Genomic DNA, 22859 nt, shown 5'->3' on the forward strand with positions numbered 1-22859 from the left:
TCTATACTTCTTGTGAAACCCGCTGCATTCGGTGGCTTGTTTCAGATGCTTAACAAAATATGCACACATGGCACTCACTCAGATAAGTAGTGAAACAACCCAAACGGATTTGATGTCCTCAGTTAAACTTTTCATAGAACATATTTAACAGGCAACAGGTGCTTGTTAGTTATAAACCACATCTCTCTCAGTTTTGATAGCAGCCTTGGCTGTATGGGTACAGGATATGGGGTTATATCCCCCATCATCTCTTTTCAGTATCAGAGTGAGATTGAGTGGCCCTGACAAGCCTGGGTGATTTCCCTGTCATTTTGATGGTCATCAGTTCGATTTGCTTAAGTTTCCGTGACTTCCTGGGGGACAGTGTGGAACCCACAGCGATATCTTTTCCATCATTTCCTCAGTCTTATGCAGTTTGTCTAGATAAGACTTGCTAATATTAGTGCTGCCCTATAAACATGCCTTTCTCCAGCCATCTTGTCATTTTCCACAGTGGAAAAACCCTCGCCTGAATCAGGCTTTGTTCACGTAGAGATCAAATTTTGCCGTTGTGTTGGGCTGTGAGGGTGTTGTTCTCATGGAATTCAGTTACCTTACCACCTCCCACAAAGGTTACCTGATTACCTGTCCTCGTCTCCTGTCAGTGTTTACAGTGTTTTATGAGAGCTAGAGGAAAAAAATGTGGCTGTTCCTTCCTGGCTTACATCATTACCACCCTGCTGTTCAGACCAATTTGAGACACTGCATGTTCATGATCGCTGAAATGTGCTATGGGGAGGAATAACAAGTATCGGATAACAAAGAGCAGTTACTGTGTTTTTTCAAACTACAGCATGATGACTTTGTTTTTGCACCAGAGGTCTTCGTGTATCCCTCTCAGGCATATGAATACTCAGATACATGATATACAATTATATACAGAGACAATTTACAGTCAGTAAACTATATGAGGTTTGGATGGCAGTCACGAAAAACCATTATCAATGACAAAATGGCAAAAATCTGTAGCAAAGAATAATTTGTATGGTGTATTATAGACCCATCCTCGAAAGAAATTGTGCTTACTGCTACATCAACAATAGAACAATTGGCAGCTATGCACAAGGCCAAACCTTTTGGGCAGCTCCCATTACATATGCATTTTTCACTGAAATACGGCAAAAACTGGATATTATGTATTGCGGTTTCAGGGTCAGTGTCATCCATCTGTAGCCATCATTTTCGACAATGCTGTATGAGCACATGTCCTTGCAAATATAATGGGGTATTACTTCAGCCATTATCTTTGACCATGAGGAGTTGAGTATGAGTGTGCAGTTGCTAATGCTAGCATGTGCAGCTCGCCTCAGACTTACTTCTCCTGCAGGTAACACTTAAATCGATGATGTGTGTACCAATATATTTTTAAAGCATTTCATGGTCAGTTCTCCTTTTGCATGGCTCTATTTTTGTTTCTTTAAAACGTGGTGCCTACAGCTAGCTGTTATTTTAATTTGCATGACAGGGGGTTTTTTTGCAGAAGAGTGATGGGTCGCACACGCTTCTTCTTCTCCTTTGCCTTATTTTCTTTCTTTTTCTTCTTCTTCTTCTCCTCATACATGTGGATACCTTTTTGCACATCTGTGGTCACATTGTCTGTGATTTTGATTGTATAAGGGCTTTTATTGCATTAACATTTCAGCTATGTTAGTTTACTTACTAAATTGGTCCTGGGTACAGTGCTTCTTTTATTGTTCTTTTTACTACCTTATGAAAGCACACATTGCACATTAGGAGATGATGTGACTGACTTCGTGGTGTCTGACTCCTGATTCTGATTCAAAAAAGACATCCATTTTGCATTATTCGATGTAGGGCTTTTCAAGGACTGTTGTTTGACCGTCGCTGTGAATAAGATGTAGCGTATGTGTGCTGTGTGTCTGAGGAGGTGTGTAAATATCATGACAGCTGCAGAGTGAGGGGCAGGAACCACTGGAGGGGTCTGGGCCCCGACCGAGCGAGGCAGGACTGCGGTGACAATGAAGAGGATTCACAGCGATGGCTGACCCCTTCGCTTCTGACCTTTAGTTGGAGAAGCTGCAAGGACACCTCATTCTTTGTTCTTGGTTTCTTTATCCCAGTCTTGGCTTGGTATTAACGCTCTGTTGGACCAATTATTCTGAGTCAGAGAGGAAGCTGTTGTCTCGGGGTCATTACCTGAGATGATTCCTTTTTTGAGATGACTTTGGCTACAGTATGATTCACTGCCTCCATCCATTTAAGCCCCCCTCCCCTCCAAGATTTCCCTGCTCTTGCCATTTGGTTCATAGCTAAATTGGTCATGGATGAATCAGTCTGTTGCTCTCAATGTTTAAGCCCAGCTAATGGCTTATTTACTTAGTTGTTGTATGTGCTGATGGTTATGTATATTTTTTTCCATTTTGTTCATCATCCTTTTTCAGTAGATGTGCCATTTAATGTTTTCATGTTCTTTGTGCTTGTGTTTTTATATTCTTCTGGTTTGATGGATTTTAGGTCTGTGCTTGTGACCTGACAGAGTGAATGTGATAAAAACATATTTTAGAAAAATGTGATAAATGTCCTCAGAGCTTCATCTAACCCTTCAGGATATTTTAATACATTACAAGATCTTTCAAGGCAATATACAATGGACTTTTGACAGGTAGCTTAGAAAAAACTGTGTATGGAGGAGTAACTGTTATGCTGTTCAGTTGATTTGAATTTCGTTTCTATTCTGATTTTGTTCAAACATAATCATGTTGTTTTTAAATCTTCCGTGACATGAGCTGAGATTTTAAAAAAAAAAAAAAAAAAAAGTCCTGTTTGCCCCGGCTATGTGAGAGAACACTCAGCATTAGATAGTAGCTACACAAATTGAACAGGGAGCACACAGCCATGAGTGTGTGGTCTGCTTGTGGCTTTGTGCCATGCGTGGGCTAATGTTACTGTGGGATAGTGAGACCTCACTCCCGACTCAGCCCTCTTTAGTGCTGGCCTTGTATGCTATAGCTAGACACAGGAGACAGGGCCTTGGACATGTGCCCCTCACAAGTTGCCAGAGGGCTCGAGATGTTGTGACACAAACGCAGCCCACTCTGTTTGTCTCCTGGTCAGCCACTGAATCATCTGCGAAGATGAGGGTGAGCCCACTATTTGTCGACTACTGTGAGGAGGTGGACAGAGCGTGACTCAGCAGTGTTTAGGACACTTTCTTCTAAGCCAGTGAGACAAACCATACCACTGTTACTGCGCCAATATTCAAATTGATCCAAGTACTGGATATTTAAATCAACGACGCAAATATTGATCTGGGCTCCGCTCAGTTGCCATTCAAGTGCAAGAACTGCAGTTTAGCTTTAAGCTAACTGTGGTCTAATACATCAGATGGCAACATTTATGTTTAATTGTGTAGCACGTGGTCCCTAACATATTAGGAAAATGAATTAGGGTTGCCCCCTGAAAGTCGAAGATTTAAATCGCCAGTCAGAGGCACCTCAGTCGACTGAGATTTTTCAAGTCTGGCAGTCTTTTTTTCTGTCAGTGGCTGTTCTTCTGGGGACATTTCGGTCCGCAGATTTAGCTGCAGATTGAGCACTCAATCTCTCAGGTGTAGGCAGCTGCAGACCCAGACCCAGGGTGAGTTTGAGTTAGATGGACGCACCTGCATGAAAGGAAGAGAGGCTTTGCCTTATTTTTTGTGTTCTGGACGTTTATGGCCGATGAAGGGAGATCAGTGTAGGGGACAACAGGTCTTAAGAAAATAGTAAAACATCAATTTTAATGTGTTGGAAATTCAGGAGATGGACATAAGGCTTCGTTAAAAATGGCCAAAATGTGAAACCTTCCAGACTTTCCCTCAAGCAGCTTGACTGACCAAAAGAGTGACCAAGCTTGAAGGACCTTGGCCAGGAGGCTGACCTGGAAGCCTAGGACTACTCTGACATTAGTAAAGTGCCTTAGCTATGATGAGAGATTCATTTGGAAGGACTACACTTGATACAGGACTTCACAAGTCTGGACTATGTGGTAGAGAAGCCAGATGGGGAGGAAAAAAAGCACACGACAACATGCCTGGAGTTTGTAGAAATCCATGTGAAAATTTTTAGAGCGCAGGAGCCAAAAGATAATGTGCTCTTACTTAACTAAACTGAATAGTTCAGCTGAAGTGGAGAGCACAGTATCAGGACTACCACAGGCTATCTAACACCAGCTCCATAGTGAAGCATGGTAGTGGCAGCAGTACTTTTTTATTAGAAATGCTAAAGGGAGAAAAGACCAGAGCTTAATACAGACCAAGACACAAGTAAGATCTTCTTCACAGTAGCATCCTTATTTAGCAGGACAATGATCCTAACCATGCACCCAGATCAATACTCAGGTGGCTTCATTCCTTGATTGATTATATAATAAATCCTATTTAAATTGTGTTGAATGAAGTCCCACCAAATTTAGAAAGATGTGGAGACATGGCATAGTCCATGTGTGCCAAACTAATGTAGATGTAGGTGCCTATAAAGACTTGTCAGTGCTTGAACAGTTACTTGAAAGATATGGCAATTTCTTCTTCTTTTGTAATTAAGTATCATTAATTCAGTACCTGAAATGGACATCACCATCTAGGGCCAGGCAATATATGGATATTATATCAATACTATGATATAAGACTAGATATTGTCTTAGAAAATACCAGCAGTAAACCCAGTATCGTTGCAATATTGACATCTAGGTTTTTGTCTAAAAAATATTGTAATATTAATTTTCTTTATATCGCCCAGCCTTACCAACATATGATGTCTGACTAAGCTAAGCTCAGCTAAGATAAGATAAGATAATCCTTTATCAGTCCCAGAGCAGGGACATTTGAATTTCAACATAATGTGTCCCCTTTAAAACATAATATACACTATGCACTTAATGCAAAGTTCAAAGTCATCATCAGGCAGTAGTGATTGTTGATTGTTCATGAGCTTACAGAAATATAGATGTTGAATAGAGACATGAAAGCCAGTTATTAACATATTAAACAGAAAGCTGGTGGAAAATATTGTGTGGCTCAAGTTTCATAGAAACGTGTTAGAATGGATGTACTGTTTATGGTTGACTGTATGCTGTGATAACAATTTGTGGTTCCTCCCATAAATACATTTAAGATTATCTCCTCTGTGACTTAATATTGCTAAGAAGAGAATTAATATTTACAAGGACTTGCTACAGCTTGAATAGCTCTTGGGAAGATTTTTTTCCTATCTATTTGTGTCCTACTCCTGTTATTTGTTCCCAAGGGATCCTGGAGGGTTGAGCGTCATGAAATTGCCTTGAATTACAATTGCACATATATGCCATCAGCAGCAGGGAGACTGCATTAGTTCCGGGCTAGTTCCGCCAGTGGCAGGATTTTCCCTGTGTCATTCAGCTCCTGTTTCCTGTCCACCCAGCTGCTAGTTCACATCAACGACAGTAAACAATTAAGAGGAACAAATAGTGAGAAACCTGAACTCTGAGTCACCAGCAGCTCAGATACGTCAGAGCTAACAGCCATGAACGCACAGAGCCGGCCCATTCTCCTGGGTAATAAAACTCAGCAGTGGCCACCTGTGTGACAGTGTGTGCTAATTGATCCACAGTCTCTTTGCACAGGGTTCATACATGGACGTAAATCTTTACAGCGGTGGGAACAAGAGATACTACTTGGACATACTGTTCTATGATTTTGTGGCAGTGCATGTGCTTTTATATTGTTCCTCTTCTCCTAATACATGTTTTTTTTTTCCGATGCGGTGCTCTGATATAAAGATTATCCCTGTTGTGAATGTGACTAGGAAACCATTTCACATTAGAGTGCTTAGTCATCTGTGTAATAAGTAAAGTTTGCAGTTTCCTAGCACTATTTCTGAGTCCATATACTTTGGTATTAAGTCATCACACAGTTGGTTTGAAAGTATTTCACAATAGCACTGTGAATTCAGAATTTCCACGTTTATTAGAGCTGAGCTTTAGGGGGATACGAGAGCTGGTTGTGTGGGTAACTTTGACTGGCAGTTGCCTAAAGCAGTTGGAGTTATCAGAGGAGAAGCTTGTCTGATCTAAAAAATGTATTAATCTTTTACTGTGGTCTTTTTTGTGTGTTGCAAAACAATCATTTGTTGTACTAAATATGCTTAAGACAGCGCTACCAGGAAAACCAGAGGTTTGGTCTCTGTTGAACATTAGACATTGATGTTATATTATGAGGCAGTCCTTTGAAATCCAATGCAAAATAGTCAAGAAAACATTAGTAACCTGTCTATATTCTAAGCCCCCAAACACTCATTTCATCACACAATACACCACAATGTTATGCCATTGTAACTCTGAAAGGAAAACAAAATCCTAACACAATTTAGGCCAACATGTCTTTCCAATTCCAGACTGCTAATAGAAATTGTTCTGTAACATCAGCCTCAATTTTATCAGTAAATATTTGGAGAGTGGTGCAAGGATTGTTTTGGTGCGGAGTTAAAGGTTTATTTTATTTAGTTTATTTAGCTGCTGAGGCTGCTGACAGTGTTCCTATCTGTCTACAGTTCAAGAAATAAAATCTCTGTAGCTGATTTACTTTGCTGTGGATGTTAAACACTATCAAATTAAATAGCATTCGCCCATGATTATTTTGTGTTTCCCTGTTTTCACCTGTCAATTTCTAAGAAAAGTGGCAAATCTCAAAATTGCATATTTGGTTTATGATTTCATGTATTTTAGCTGTATATAAACAAGAAATAAATCACCCTTCCATCCTGATTTCACTGTGAATTTGTCAAGATTGTAGTTGGGGAAAAACACTTTAAGCATAATGACCATAACAGATCATTTATTTAATCACTGCAAAATTTTAAATCATTTGGATTGTTTATGCTGTGTAGACTGTTCATATTTCCCTAAAGTCATCCTACTTTATAATCCTGTGAACACTGATCACTGCTGCTAGTGGCTATATGTACCTCATTCTTCAAATCCATCTTTTTTTTTTTTTTTATTTTAGGCAGAGTAAAGAGAAGCGTAGGATTTCATTTTGTGGAGGATGTGCCTTAGGTGTACCCCTTGCGCAGCAGTATCAGTGACGCAGAGAATCTGTTAACTTGGCACATGCTGATCAAGTGATCAGCGCTGTCGCTTTAAGGAATGATCCATTCAGAATGAATGAGGACAGATGTTACAGAAGCCGTGAATACTTGCGAGCTCTGTTTATTGTGTCGCCGTACAAATAGTGTCTCTGTTTTGACTGTCAGTGGGCTGCTTTGTGATCTTTGAAGACAGTAGAGAACTCGAGGGTGCAATTGTCGCCAACGCTGGAGCTCTGCAATTGAACTCCCACCACCTCATCTCCTCTCACATCGATCGGAGTATTAAGAGAGGGTGTATGGCATGTCGCTCTGTGAATGGGAGAGAGAGCCAGGGAGAGTATGAGGGGGAGGGAGAGAAGCGGGGGTAGGGAGACGGACTGTAGCGTAGTCGTATATGTCAGCCTCAGAAGCTGCGTGGGTCGCTTAGCTCCCTCACGCCATTGTTGTTGTTGTGAAAAAAGGCAGAACAAAGGACTCCCCACGCTATGGAACCCTTATACGTTTGCCGGCTTAGCTGTGTTATGATCACGCCCTGATGGAATGCTATTGAAATTAACCATATTAAGGAGCACAGCAGGCGTTAACTGAGCTGGCACACAATCAGTGACAGAGGCAACAAGGGAACTGAATAGCAAACTGAGGCATCATCCTCCTCATATTTGGTCCGGTTTTCTCGGGTTCATCCGCCTCCTTTTTTAGAGAGTGGCCACTGCTGATAAGGTTTCAATCCCTTCTCTGAAGGTTTGGCGCGGACATTGCTGTGGCTTATTTGTTGAAGGGGTTGCTGTGGATACTGACGGTAGGGAGGTCGCACTGGAGCCAGAGGCAAGATTGAACAAGCCGCCTGCTGCAGAGACTGCCGCTATGGAGCAGATGAGGCTGAACCAGGCTAAGCAAACATGAGATTTACGCCACACTTGCTGTGAATTCTCCATCCAGCGCAAGAGACTAAGCCCCATCCGCCTACATAGCTCCTGCTGCACTCCTCGCCTCTCGCCAGTTTCTTTCTGGATTTTGTGCAGGAGTTGATGGAAGTGGAGGGTGTAAAGGATCAGCCCAGCCAGATGTGTTAGCATCGCAGGTCATGTGATTTCTCATGAGGGCTGGGTGAAGTGGTGGAGGGTCTGGTAGACCCTGGAGCATCTTTTTCTTTTTCTCTGTGACAGCGTGAATAGCGACGCCTGAATGAGAAAAAGCAATGCGGGCAACAGTAAGTATCAGTCAGGTCTTTTGCAAGCAGAATTTCCTTCCGTGAGATTGCTATGAACATGCAATGAATGTCTCAGTGTTGATTTCAGTGTAACTTCCAATGTTAAGATTAAATTGAAAAAGGGAGTCATCATCCTAGGAGGGGTGTTTGCTTCACACAGAACGGGGTGGACAACAAACATGCACATGCACCCAACTGTGAAGTGTTTAGACTTTGATTCAATTAGACCTCCATTGCCCCGCATCCCCCACCCTCCCCCTTCACCACCATCTACACTTGCTGCTGACGCTGCCTGTGTGGGTGTGTATGAACATATGAGCTTCTGTGTGTGGCAGTCAAAGGGCTCTTTCCTCTCCCTGCTGAGCACATGAATGGGAGCAGTGTCTGAGATGGAGGTGCTGATGATTTCTGTGCTTGAAGAGAACCATAGGCAAAGCCCTTTGCCAGGGGAGTGTAGATTCTATGACAGCGACTTCCACAAGAGTGAGGTAACTAGCGCCCACACACAGTGCCGGGCAACAAAAACCTAATTATGTGTGTTCTTTTGAAGTTAAGAAGAAAAGTTGTAAGAATGATGAATTTGAGATTTGAGAAGTTCCAGAGTATCTTGATTTTCTTAACATAATCTAGCCTGTTGATTAAGCAAATGGAAAAGAAAAGAACATTTGTCATCAGTTCTGTTAAATATAGTTTAATTTGGTGGTTGTCAAGAGAAGGAGACATTGATGGGGATTTTGAATGGTTTAAAAGTTTGTTCCTTTTGTACAAAATGCACCTTTTTAAATGAGGCTTTTTCTTGTTCAGTTCTAGTGCTCAAGTCTTTTGTAATGACAGAAGCAGCATGACTCAGTGTAGGGTAGCAATGTGTACCTGATATTTCCAGCAGTCATTATGAACTCCATGAATGGGAGATGGAGATATTAACAGTTTAGAGTCTGTTAGGTTTATGGTTAAAACTGTAAAAATGCATTTAAAGCCTGAAAACTCAAGAAGAAAAAAGCTGTTTTTCGGCACATTAGGTGGTGGCTATTTTTATCTAATCCAACTAGGTATGGGGAGAAAACAGTTCAGTTGCACATCATGGATCCTGTGATGATTTCTTGTAGAAAATATTGACACAATCAGTATTTTTAGACGTAGATGTTAGTTGTTTTTTCCCTCATGTTAAAAGTGGATTAAAAATAATCACTTCCTTTACTTCCTATGTTTTCATCTGTTTGCAACATCTGTTGAATGTTCCTGAAGTACAGGTGGTTGCTATTTTTTTCTCATATGTACAGTAGGGAAAATCACCCTGAGCTAAATAAATAAATAAAAGAAATAATGATAAAAAAAATAAATAACTGTAACCTGTAAAAGATAGAAGTAATAACAGTTTTTTAACACATACTTTGAAAGTTATCACGCATGATTAAAATTCAACCATTTAATCTCACTGATTTACAGAATGAGCAGCTTTTTAAATAAATTATGTTTACGAAAGACACCCAAACAATAATTTCACGATTTTATGTTTCCCTCTCCCTCAGTCATTAATATAATTATCCTTTTTTGTTTTTATGAATTTCTGTTTTTGTTTTGTTTGTACAACCAAAATAAACTGAAAATACACATTTGATGTAAAATCAAAGCTGTATTTATTATTCTGTGCTGCCTCTTACAAACAGTCCCTGATTCTGTGGGGATCATCGCTCATATTGACAGTGAAAGTTGATGTAGAACATGATCTTGTGTATTGATTGTGTGTGTTACATTTAACACCCCCCTTTTACACACATAAATTGTACAATCAATAGATTGAGTTGTCCAGGTATGGCAGTGGCTATTGGTGTTCACACTTTAGTCTCTATTATAAGAAATTGTTTTTTCCCCCTTACTTAAGTTTAAGTTTTTAAGTTTAAGTTTATTTCCTTTATTAATCCCCCTGAGGAGAAATTCAATGTTTTCACTCTTGCTTGTCAATTACACACAGGTCCGAAAGACACACACATGCACAAACAGGACCTATACATGCACAAATTGGAGAGATGTCAGAGTGAGGGGGCTGCCCTTGGTGAGGCCCCCCGAGCGGGTGGGGGGTTTGGTGCCTTGCTCAAGGCACCTCGGCAGTGCCCAAGAGGTGAACTGGCACCTCTCCAGCCACCAGTCCACGCTCCATATTTTGGTCCAGACAGGGACTCGAACAGGTGACCCTCCGGTTCCCAACCCAAGTCCCTATGGACTGAGCTACTGCGGCATAGTGATTATTTATCTCTCCTAATTAAATTGGGTCCATTGTGCTCATTTTAACCCCCACAGTCTGTCAGTTCTCCTGTTGATGTTGTTGCCAATACCTATTTCAGTATATTTTTGACCCCCAAACAAGTGGTGCTATGTGAACTGAAAGGGAACCTGTTTAAAGTGTTTTTTGTCTACGGCACCTGTTTTAAGCAGGCTGGACCGCTTGTCCCATAGCAGGCAGCTTTAAGTGTTTTGGTTCTTGTTGATGGTGTGTTATTTCTGTTGCTTGTACCTGCCTTTGCCAGTGTTACCTATACACAAATCCTCTCAATAGAAAGAAAGGATTTGCATTTTCCTCATTATGATCTTCAGCTTACCGTATTGTCAGTGTAACACCAAACACTGTTGGTGTTAAGTCTGTTGCATACTTTTCTTTGTGCTTTAGTTCTCACCCGAGCTGTGGAGGAACATTCCCACAGATCTACCAGAAAATTGGCTGTGTGCGTTAACATATGTTGACATGTAAAGTTATCCATGCACAAAAACTGCTTTTGACTAGTCCCTGTAGAATGTGTGTGAAAACTAACTTAGTCAAATGAAATTTTACTTTGTTTCTCCACAGGTAATCCTGGTGCAGGTAAACCCAGGTGAGGCCTTCACTATTCGACGAGAGGATGGTCAGTTTCAGTGTATCACAGGTAAGAAAGCTGTTCTGTTACCACATTATCTTTTTGTTGTAATTCCAGATTTGAATGCATGTTGTTGTATAATCCAGTTGTGAAAAATGTGAAAGGTAATTACAGAATATTAATTGTGTAATGTGCATAATATGCATGGATTTATTTGGACCCATGTTCATTAATTAACCCCTTTTGTAAAAATAGAAAAAAAATGATTTTAGATAAATATCTCCCTCCTGGCTCGCCATGTTTATAGCCTTGAAAAAAAAAGTTTATATAATGGCATCTATTAGTTAATTTTCAGAGCACCCCCTTTCCACAAAATCTTAAAGGTATGAAATTTTAATACGATTTGACCGTATATTTTTATCCAGCACCCAAAAGCAAAACAATGAATAAAGCTGTTCGATTTAAGTTTTAGTATTACGTTCTTATGAAGACATGTAACATGTGCACATGCCTATTGCATTTAACAGTACCAGTAATGGTTGAAGCTTTTGCTGCAAAATGCTGAGAGAGGTATAGTGTATATTCAGTGGACAAAGCGCTACTGCCACAGCAGAGAGTGCTCCAATGAGAGCAGACAACATATTAAATGTGACTTTTCGGGCATTGTGAGCACAAGACAGACAAATGCCGTCTTGGCTATAGTTCACACAGGGCCAACGAAGCTCCTGAAAATGTATGGCTCATTTAAAATGCGTCCTGAGTCTTGTCAAAATAAATTAATACAGCAAATATGGAAAATACCTCGGGCTGAATGATGTAGTTTAAGTGAATATCTCAATATTAATAAGAAAATTCTCATATTAAGTTATATGCAATAAGCAAATGTGCAGTGTCACATGGAAATCAAACTGATGTTCAGTGCAATAAATTGTTCTTCTGTTAAGTATAACCTCAGACAAATTTTGTTATTTTCTTAACCGCAAATTTGCTTGGAGTCTTTAATTTGATCATCTGTAAAAATGCACACCCATGCAAAGAGACAGTGTTTAAAAAAAGAATCGATAGATTTGCACTTTATCAAGAGTGCAAATGCTAAAATTGAAATCTAGAGAAGAGGATTTTACTGTACATTTGTGGTTGGCTGACTGATAAAATGTACTTGAAAATGTTTTTTTTTTCCCCCCTTTTGAAATGTGCTTGCCTGTAAGAGGTAAAAAAAAAAAAAAGAAAAGAAAAGATAAAATGAGAGTTTAGAATCTCTGAGCCTGTACGTGTAGATAATTACGACGAATCAAGAGGCTTTCTAAAATCCAGTGTTGACAGTCCAAAAATTTTCATCTAATCATGAGATTGCCTCAGGTTCTTGCAGCTAACAGCAATTTCATGTAGGTGCTTAAGTCTGATCATCTTAACAAGTGTGAGATCATGATAGGTGTAAGCATAATCTCATTAACAGAGCCAGATTTTTTTGCTGAACCTTTTTATTTCCAGCAATCAACTTCACCCAGATTCATTCAGCTTTTAGCAGCGTGTGCAGTGAAAAGGGGAGGGGATTGGCCAGGAAGCATTGACGTATTTTTACAGGAATGACAACAGGATGACAGCCACGTCTCACAGCTCTCAGGCTGCTCAATGACATAATTACATCTTATGGTTCCAGCCAATGTAGAGAGTAGGACAGCTTGAAGAAATGTGTTATGTAAGCGCATCAATATGTTTTAATGAAATTAGGTGTTATTTAAGAGACACTGAGCTGATCAAGCTTGATCACACTGATTCATGTTTCACTTGCTTAATATGCATGGTTACTAAACAGAATGTATCCCAACATGACAAATAATAGGAAATGAGTGTCGAGGATAACAGATCAAAAACAGATACAAAATGCGTCTTGACCCCAGGAAATGTACCATCATCTTCATTTTTCAGTTCAGTAACTGTTGTATTGTGTGCACTTAAATGCATTTGCTTTGATTTTTATTGATGTTCCTTTTACAACACTTACTGTACAGCCCTGCACCCCCTCCCCTCCCCTCCCACCCCACCTCCTGACTGTCATACTCTAATGCCTAAAAGAAAAAAAAATCCCCCTTATTGGCTTTGCTACCCAAATGTCCGAATGTCATTTGGCTGCTCTTCCTGTTTAATATGACAGATGATAAAATGAACTGTGCTCCGATATACTATCATGATGTTAAAATAAGCATATGGTATGATTACAGTGTGTTGGTAGAGGAGTTAGGGCAGAAAAGGCGGTGTTTGCGTAAGATTTGTTACACATTCTTATTTGTCCTGATGGCAGTCATTTCCTTTTCCTCAATTGTTGGTGATTGCGCTGGCTTTGTGACAGCAACAATGAAGTCTGGCTCCAACACGTCGCTGACATTGTGAACGGAAGACAGCTGGAGTAGTAGGAGGTAGAGCTGTGGGGCCGTAATTGTAAACGATTATGATAAAATGTAGTTGCCCAAGAAAACATAGATCTGAAAATGATTTGCTTTGTTTGTTATGCTCCACGGACATCCCTCTGTGTATTGACATTTCTGTGAGTTCACGGCCACTCTTTTTTTCTGTTAAATGTTCCATTTGAGTTAATAAAGAAAAATAAAGGATGTCGGCATAATAAAGGTTTGTGAGTGAATAATGATCGCTACCCTTTGTGCCCACAGCAGGCAGGCGCTCAACATTTTAGCATAAATTTAATGACCCATGTATAGACCAGTGCTTAATATCTCACCGTTGAAAGACATAGGTTATGTCTTGTCAGTAGCCTCTGACCATTCCATGTGATGTATATGAATAACAGTGAGACATACGCCTGTGGAACAGGCCGCAGGCATCCAGATTTAGTAGACAAAGGAGCAAAAGCAGTGATGTAGAGTGATCCTGCCCAGGGAGTAAAGCCATAATACAGTTTCCTCACATGGGGACACTTCGCCTTACTCCTGTCTGACTGAGCTCCCACACCGGCCCCCCATTATGAGCTGAGTAAACCTTCCTAATAGGGAGCGAGCATACATAGTCTCTCCATCAGAGGAGAAACAAAGGGAGAGAGGTGCCACATAGATCAGTGTGACTGCTACTAACTGGCCTGTCACAGGGTGCACTCATCTCTCGGTGACGTGAATAGAGGGATGACTCACTGCTTGCGGTGCAAGGAGGGAGGAAGAAGAGTGTGTGTGTGTGCGGGCATGTATGCATGTATGCACATGCGGTTGGTTGGTTTGGTTTGTTGTGTGATCACAACAACAGATTAGCCTTGTTCACTTAAGTATCTTGTGCATATGCATGCTTTCACCTTTTACCCTAGTATGGACCGACAGGGACAGCGTGACACAAAAACATGTATTTTTGCATGTTTTTTTTTAGGATTTGCTCCATCCCACACCAATTTGTGTATTCAAATATGTATTTTCAGCAGCTGGATCCGTGTAATTGCCGCGTGTTAGCGCATGACAGCCTGCATGATATGAACAGACAATCTTGTAAATGCAGTTTATGGAGGGCATTTTGCCTTTTTGATATCTGCCTTAGAGGAGGGGCCATTAGTGAGAAAGGCTAATTAGAGTGGCCATTTAATATCTTGCTGCTCCTGCTAGCTGTCCTCTTTGCCATAAGGGGAGTTCTGTTTGTGACTGGACATGCCCTCGTGAAACCCAGCGCTTCCTGGGTCATTCTTTCTCAGTGTCAACCACTGTAGATCGGAAGGCTGTATCACCGGCACCAAGTGATAGACCACCTGGTAAGCTTGGTGACTGATGAGGCAAGTCAGCATCAGGACCATTGGGCTGATTAGATCCACTTCTTTATCTGACTTAGTCTGTCTGTGATTCACATCACTTTGGATGATTCAGTCTCTGGTTGATGGCTGAGAGTACCATCTAGTTCCACTGGGCTTATTGAGCCTGATTGAGATGTGCCTTCTCCCACAAAAGCCAAGACAGCCATTCTGGCATCTCGACAGGGAGCTAAAGAGAGCGAGACAGAAAGAGTGTGTGTGTGTGTGTGTGTGTGTGTGTGTGTGTGTGTGTGTGTCTGTGCACGCGCGCCTGCGTGTTAGCATGCGCGTGCATACACCTGGCTCAGTTTCTAGCCATTTTCCCAGTGTCCTGCCTTTTCTCTCTGTTGGATACCGGTTGGTCAGTCAGCCCATCTGCCTACTTGTCCCTTATCTCTGATGCCATAGCTGTGAAACACCTCATCTCATTCCTGGTGGTGCTAGTCTAGTTTTTATCAGAGGGACTTAAGGCTGTCATGTCCTCTGTACCTCAAACTGAACAGCCTGGACGTGCACTGTTGAACATCTGACACTGTGTGGTGAGGGAGTATCCATACTGTCAATACACAAGTCTCTCTTGAGAGCAATTCCACTGGAATTGACTTCCTAAAAAGCTATACTGCTACAGCAATAGACATTTTTCACCATGTGTCTGTTCAGGTTTCTGTTTCTGTTTCAAGTTTTGATTTTTTAGGATTGAGTGAAATCAGTCCAAGTGGTGTCATTACATTGAAATGCCAGTTTGCATTCTCACCTCTACACAGCTGGCAAATCAAGACATGAATATGGGATTGTAGGTTTTATAAAGATGCAGAAATGTTTGGACACAGCCCCCCCCCCCAATTGGACATTGGAATGGTGTTGTGGGTTCTGAAGCTTTTCGACTGTCCGACACATACCTTCAGTGGACTATACTGAAGCCTGTAGAAACATTTTCTTCACAATTCTCAATAAGCATAGTCAAGTGACACGAAAAATCTGGATGATAGTGTTTGTAATTAGTGGAAATGAACTGAGCAATATCACACAAGAGGGAGTGTTGTTTTACTCTATATCCGCACTGCTGTGTCACAGGCTCGAGGCAGAAGGCCGAGTGCCAAAGATAATCACAGCCGTGCAGATATTCAGTACAACAGCTCGATCCGTGTTTGATTTTGCTTGTATACAACAGTTCTACAAGCGCCGCTTATCAACCGCAAAAGGTGGCAACAGGTTATGATTTGTTTGTTTTAAATAATGATTTCTTTGGTTTTGCCAACACCAGTAGTTCAGCAACTGGACCGGGACTGTACTGTCCCAACCAGTGAAAGAAGTCTGTTGACAGTTGCTTAGGTGGAAATCTGGAGATGCCGATGAGTTTACAGGTTAATCCATTCGTTGCATCGTCTTCTGATGTCATATGCGCATACTTTAAGATTTGCAGTATTCAGGCTTCTTTTTGTCCCTTCTTCCTTTTTTGACAATTCATTATTGAACTCAAATGTTAGTTATGGTAATATGTTTAATTTTGTGGCTAATTAATGATTAACATAATAAAGGGAAAGTTCCATTGCTGTATACTATATATCAGCACTCATAGAATCCCACTTGTCCAATCAAATTGCTGGGTCAGACTGTTGTATGAGGAGTCCTAATTTTTACTAATGACAAAGATTCAACAATGCATTTAAAGGTCTAGCATGTAGGATTAAGGGGCATCTGTTGGCAAAAACTGTATATAAGATTTCTAATTATGTTTTCAGTAGTTTAAAATCACCTGAAGGTGGAAATTATTGTGTTTTCGTTACCTTAGAGTGACCTCTTTGTATCTACACACAGAGCAGGTCCTCTTCCATGGAGTCTGCCATGTTGTTTCCACAGTAGCCCAGTACAAACATGTCAAACACACATTGTAGTTCTCTTACACGCTCTGCACACAGATTCAGTTGTATTAACCTTACCGCTAATGCCACTAAATCTTACCAACTGGGACTTAAAGATGCAAAATCATCATCTTGACATGCCGTACCAGAATGTATTCATCACATTATCTTTAGGATCATTAATTTGATCTGTAAGTGCTTCATATAAAGAGCCTTACATTTCAGGGTTTACAGGTTATTACACATGACTGAAGCAAAAAAAAGGCTTTTAAAAATGTTTCTGTAAATTGAATCCTAAAAAAAGATGGCATTTTGCCACAGGAACAAAAATCTGGGCAGGAATTATTATTTCCATCTTATGTTTAACTGAATAGTCAGATTTAAAGTTGGTGAATATCAGCAGAAAAATTTGCAGCTTCACAAGAAAAAAATCTGTTTCAACTTTATAAATCATGGCCCTTCTCTATTCATCCTATCTCTCATTTTGTGCTTTGACACACTGTCTCTCCTCCTCTCTCTTGTCATTTTCCACCCTTATTTATTCAAAGCCTTCCATTGAGTTTACATTGTGGTCGTTGAGTGGGCAGCAAGGACGCTTATACGTCATGAAACAGTGGACTTGCTCTGGGCGGCTAGTGGCACAGTTGTTATGCTTATTTTAACTGGGAATACACACCATATGAAATTACACAGGCTTGCATGATTGTATCCATTAAGGTTAAACTCATGCGCACACTTGTGGGGTGGTTGCATGTTTCCTCACCCTCAGCACCCTCTCCCAAACAAAACTCGTCACATATGGTTCATATAATTGGACCACAAACATCAGACACATCTGCCACATTAGTACATTATTTTTATACTCACCACCTCCCCCATCTAATTCCAAGTACATGTACACAAACGTGCGTGCAGCCGCACACACAGACGAGGTTCATTCACAGCTTCTGCAATGAGTAGCTCTAAAAATGACTGGGCTTGTGACTCATTCTCCCATTGCTGCGTTGATACCAAGGGGGAGGGAGAAAAGGTAAAGAGGATGATAGAATGATAGAAGATGGTGAGAGGGAGGGGCGTTTAAAAAAAATTTTTTTTTCTTTTAAGTTTCATCAGGAACAGAATGTCTTGAGGAACAATGCAATTCAGTGTCCACTTAGCTGTTTTGGTTTCACTGGGTTTGTGAGGTTCACTTCTGGTTACAGGAGGAGACAGTGGTTTTAGGGTGGACTCTTCATATCTGGGACCAGACCAAATAATTCATTATTTAAAAAAATCTGGCCCCTGTGGTCACGGCCCTTATCTTGTTCTGGGTTTTTCTGGCTGAGAGCAGCAGCCGCACTGTGATGTTCTGTAATAAGCGCAAGCATGAAGGTTACTGATTCCCTCCCCTCCTGTAAACGTCATTCATGCCGGCGGGGATGAAAGAGCCATGCGGATGCTTAAAATATCAGGAATTCAGACAGTGTTTACTAACACCTGAGAAGACATGCTATTCTTATTAAATTGTTCTATTGTTTACTGTACAGCTTCCTCCCACAGGCTCTGGTTTGCACACAGATCAACACAGAATGCCCTTTTCCTTTTTTTTCCAATATCTCCCCTCCTCTGTGAGCCTGGATTGGTGGTGGTTTGATGCTAAAGGGCATGTTGTGGAGAAAAAGCCTGGCCGAGGATGAGCACACACATTCATGGCTTTGTAATCTGCTAATAGAATGTTCCGCTTATTGCAAATTACTACCCTCTTAATTGATGGAAGATCTTTCTGCCTGCAAGAAAAAAGTGCCATGCAAAAAGAGAACCATTTGCCACAATGTCATCACCCAAAAAAATCATGGTTAGGATTTTAACTTGCAATTAGTACTTTTTTGTTTTATTGACAGTTCAGTACTTAGCCTCTCTCTCTTGCTTGGCTGTAATTATTAACCTCTGTCAGTTAGTCTGCTCGCCTTCCCTTGCCTGTCCTCTCTCTCCTCTTTATTTATGGATGGAGACAATTTATTAGCTCTAATTAATAATCAAGCCCGCTCCATCTTTATAGGCTCACAGTTCATCATGTTGCCATTGAGAGATTATTGAGAGCTCCCATATGAAACCATTCTGTCTCTTTGCTCTGTCTCTCTACCTGTCTTGCTCTTGTATTCTCCGTCTGTGTGCCTTTGCCGATTTTTACACCCTTCTGTTAACCCAGCCAGCTTCTGTCTAGCTTGTTTTCTCCTCTTCTTTTTATTCTCCATATCTAATTGAGGATTCATTTGTACATCCGATTCCTGACAGTTTGCTTGGATTGTTGCCGTTATTTCAGAGCCACGTCTGCCAAGTTTCTTCGGTTTGCAATATGCCTTAAAAGACCTGCGTTAAGTCCCACTTGAATTTGTTTGTTAGGATCTATATATTCATTTTCAGAAAAATGTAAATGTAAAAATGTAAGAATTTAGGCGCACAGATTTGTTTTTTTCATTGATATAAAAATTAATATGAAATACAGGCACATGGAAGGATATGGAATGATGGCAAATCTGATTAGCCCAGATTGTCCTGCAAAAAAAACCAAGATATAGCATGTGTATGTAGCCTTTATAATGACTGTGATATGAGCTTAAAAGTAAAGGCAGTAAAAATACCCCAAAAAGGCCAATGGCCCATAGGGTTAAAAAGTACCGAAATAAGGTACCGTTTGGTACCGGTACCGAATTCCAGATACCGGTACCGTATCGGTTCAATTATGAACGGTACCCAACCCTAGTGGACATATGTCTGGCCTTTGATAAGTCTTTCCCTTGGCTTTTTCACCCAACCTGAACAATTATCCCCATCTCCCTGCCCTAACCTCCAGCCCCCTCTCGATTCAGACGCTGCTCCAGTTGATCCTGTTGGCCTCCTCCAGGAGGCGGGGAGGTGATGACGAGTTATGTGATGTGGATGGGAGACGATGGTCCTCACAAAGTGTTGCCTAGCCTCTGTTTACACTGCCAGAATGGGCAGCTTGTTTGTGGCTATTCTTGGCTCAGTGGCAGCCTGCCGTTTTGTGGAGGAGGACTGATGTTTTTCCCGTGGCTGCTTCCTCTGGAAGGCTGGCACTCCATGGCCACGTCAGCACAACCAGTGCTCCAGTTGACTCAAGGGGAGGAGAGGGGAGGGGGAGGGGGATGTGGCCTTTTCTATCTGATCTCTGTCAGCACTCGTGCGTCAGTCTGATGTAAAAGAGTGGGTGTTCTTCTCCCCCCCCCCCCCCCATTCTCCACCCTACCTCTCTTCTTTCTCTTTCTCTCTATGTCAGATATGTGTGGCTCCCTCATCCTACCTCCCTCACCGTATGCTTTCTGCTGATCCTCCTCTTCCTTCACTCTCCAAGTCGGTGCACACAGAGTCTTTCATTCTAAACGTACAAACAGTGGCATATTGAATGCTGATGTGATTCATCAGATTTCCTGTTAGTTAGCATTGGCAGCGCTAACTGGAGTTGCCTTAATCAGTCACCACACAGGTGCACCAGGGCACCTGGCATAAGCACAACATAATTTATTAGTCTTAAAAGTGAGTGGAGTTAACAGTAAACACTTTCAACTCCCACTCAAATGATATTGTAATCTGAAATCAATGAGGGCTGAGCCTGTGTGACTGCCTTCATTCAGGCTGAGCTCTCCCAGGCTCCCTGAATTGAGATTTTTGTCCTCGCACACCTTGTGTTCTTAGGTAGGGAAGTGACTCACTGCCTATCAGTCTGCTGGCTCAGTGTACTGAGAGGGGCTTCAAAGCTCTTTGCCCTTTTGATACCGGTATAAGAGGCCTACTGCTATCTGTCTTGTCTAGTGGAGATTATAACAGGTAGACAAGTGAAGTATAATTCTAATTATTTTGTACAGAACAGAAAGTAATAATCTGTGAAATTGTCTGGCATTAAATGGTAACAGTGAAGTAAGAAGAGCATCTTTCAGCCCACAGTCCAAAGTCACTCGAGTGCTCCAGTGACAGTTTTGGGAAGTGTCTATTGGCTAATTTATTTTAAAATGAAATCCAGTTTTAATCAGTCCAAGAATCTAAAGCAGGCCTGCGCCAACTTGAACCCTGCTATTTTTTTGTCTTTTTGAGTTGTTTCATGTTATTAGATTAATGATATCTTTATAAGAACTAAAATAGTGGATATAATAAAACTGCTGCTTCCAAAGACAATACAGTTATCGGCACAACCTCAGGGTGAGCATTTCATCTCTGTTTACTTCAGCTCAGCTCTGCCAGCCTTATTCACACTTGACCAGCGCTGACCACAGTAACATTAATCTTGTAGTTATTAAACAAATTATGTGCATTGATGGCAGGCATTGATCGTATGGTTGGTATAATTGTGTTTAGCCACAAGGTGAGCAGCTGTGATACAAATCCAACTAGCTTGCCTTGCAACCATAACCTGTCTTTGTATTGAGCTGTTAAGTGTAACAGTGAACTCTTGACCTGACTCATTCTGAGTTATAGTGCATACCCAGTTTATTAACTGATGCAACAGATCAACATGATCATTTGAAGGTTGTAGTTTATAGAGCTACTGAACAGCACTATGTTATACTGAGAGGTCTTTTTAATTGTTGATCTACCCTTGATATAAATGGGGTGGACGAAATATTAGACACACTTCTCAGTGTAACTCAGTATTATCAAACAGCACCACAAACTTCAACCTCAACAAAGACCATAAAGTTGATTCACTGCCTTTTTAAAACAGTTTCAACAATCACTGAACTTTATAATCTTCATAAAGGTAGGATTTATTGCAGAGCTGTTGGGTTAGACTGTATTAGCTTTAATTAGGTTTACCTAACAAACTGGTAGCTGTCCATATATCAACACTCGCTAGTTGTGTTACTCTCTCCTGAGAGGTGGAGCCTGGACTTCAGCACCTGGGGACATAGCACTAGAGGCTAGAAATGGGAGGGTTCAATGTATCAGCACAGAGCCAGCCTCTGTAGTTAGGACCCATTATGGCCGCTCATTTAGAAGTGCCTTCTCTGCTTACGCTAGCTTTGAAGAAATGACGGAGAACTCCTCCTCAAGCAGGCTGCTGGGAGGTCAGTGTGTGTTGAGGATCTTTTTGCTCTTCTGCATGACATCTGGCGTTGGGGCCATAGTGTTTATGTCTTAGGTTTGTAAGAAGAGAAATGTGCGAATGTGCAAACTTGGCACAGAGGTCCCTCTCTCTTTCTCTCTCCCAGGCTTTCTGCTGAGCTGTCACTTCTCTGAGCTGAGCTAAGCCGCTGCACTGGCCCCTACAACAAAGCCACGCAGGAAACTTTGTTGTTTCTCAGCACTTTTATAAAGTGGTCTTCTTGCATTTGCCAGTATTTAAAAAAATGCATTCCTCTGCCTTTTCTTTCTCATAGGTTTATGAAAAATGAAATAGTCATTGAAAATGCAGCTGGTTCAGAGGAGTGAATTGACTGTAGGGATTGTCCCCCTACAGAGGTAACATTTGAGGTTGACCGCTAAAGTGTCGTATGCCATAGGTGGCAAGATGGAAGGAGTTATTATGGTTGTCCAGGGTTACAGAAATATGTCAAATTCTTATGTCCGCTGAAGGTTTAGAGTGACTGGCAGCTGGATCACTTCAAGGCTTTGATGGACAATACAACGATACAAAAGATGACCAACTGCAATGAAATAAATTTCTTTGATTACAAAGTCAAAAATATTGTCATCTCATCAACTATTGTGAGGTGCTTTGATGTGTGCTGATTTGACTACCACTGTTTTGTGCTTCTGGAAGCTGGCATCTTCATAGCAACGGCCACTGAGACTCCTGGGTACTGAAGTAATTAGAGTCAACTGCTGTACTAATTTGATAAGAGAAGAAAAATTAAATATTTGAAATAGAGTAAAAGTTATTACTCAGGCAGCTATTATGTTGAGCCACATCGTGGTTATCATTCAAACAAAACTTGGTTTGAGCTTCAAATTCAGCAATGTTTATGCATTCAAGCGTGTGTGTGTGAGAGAGAGAGACATTTTCTGGAAAAAAACAAAAACATTGGGTTTGGTATGAAAACATTTGTTAGCTGTTTGGAAAAGGCT

The 22859-nt window shown here is 41.1% G+C and overlaps 1 protein-coding gene across 1 annotated transcript in view; it reads left to right on the plus strand.

Moving 5' to 3' along the window:
* fndc3a (fibronectin type III domain containing 3A) overlaps positions 1-22859 on the plus strand; it is a 50224-nt gene that overhangs the window by 4787 nt on the left and 22578 nt on the right. The window contains exon 3 of the mRNA XM_049576146.1: positions 11153-11228. Coding sequence (XP_049432103.1) covers positions 11153-11228 — 76 coding nt within the window. The remainder of the gene's footprint in view (positions 1-11152; positions 11229-22859) is intronic.

This window comes from Epinephelus fuscoguttatus, linkage group LG5, assembly GCF_011397635.1.
Source record: "Epinephelus fuscoguttatus linkage group LG5, E.fuscoguttatus.final_Chr_v1".
NCBI lineage: Eukaryota > Metazoa > Chordata > Actinopteri > Perciformes > Serranidae > Epinephelus > Epinephelus fuscoguttatus.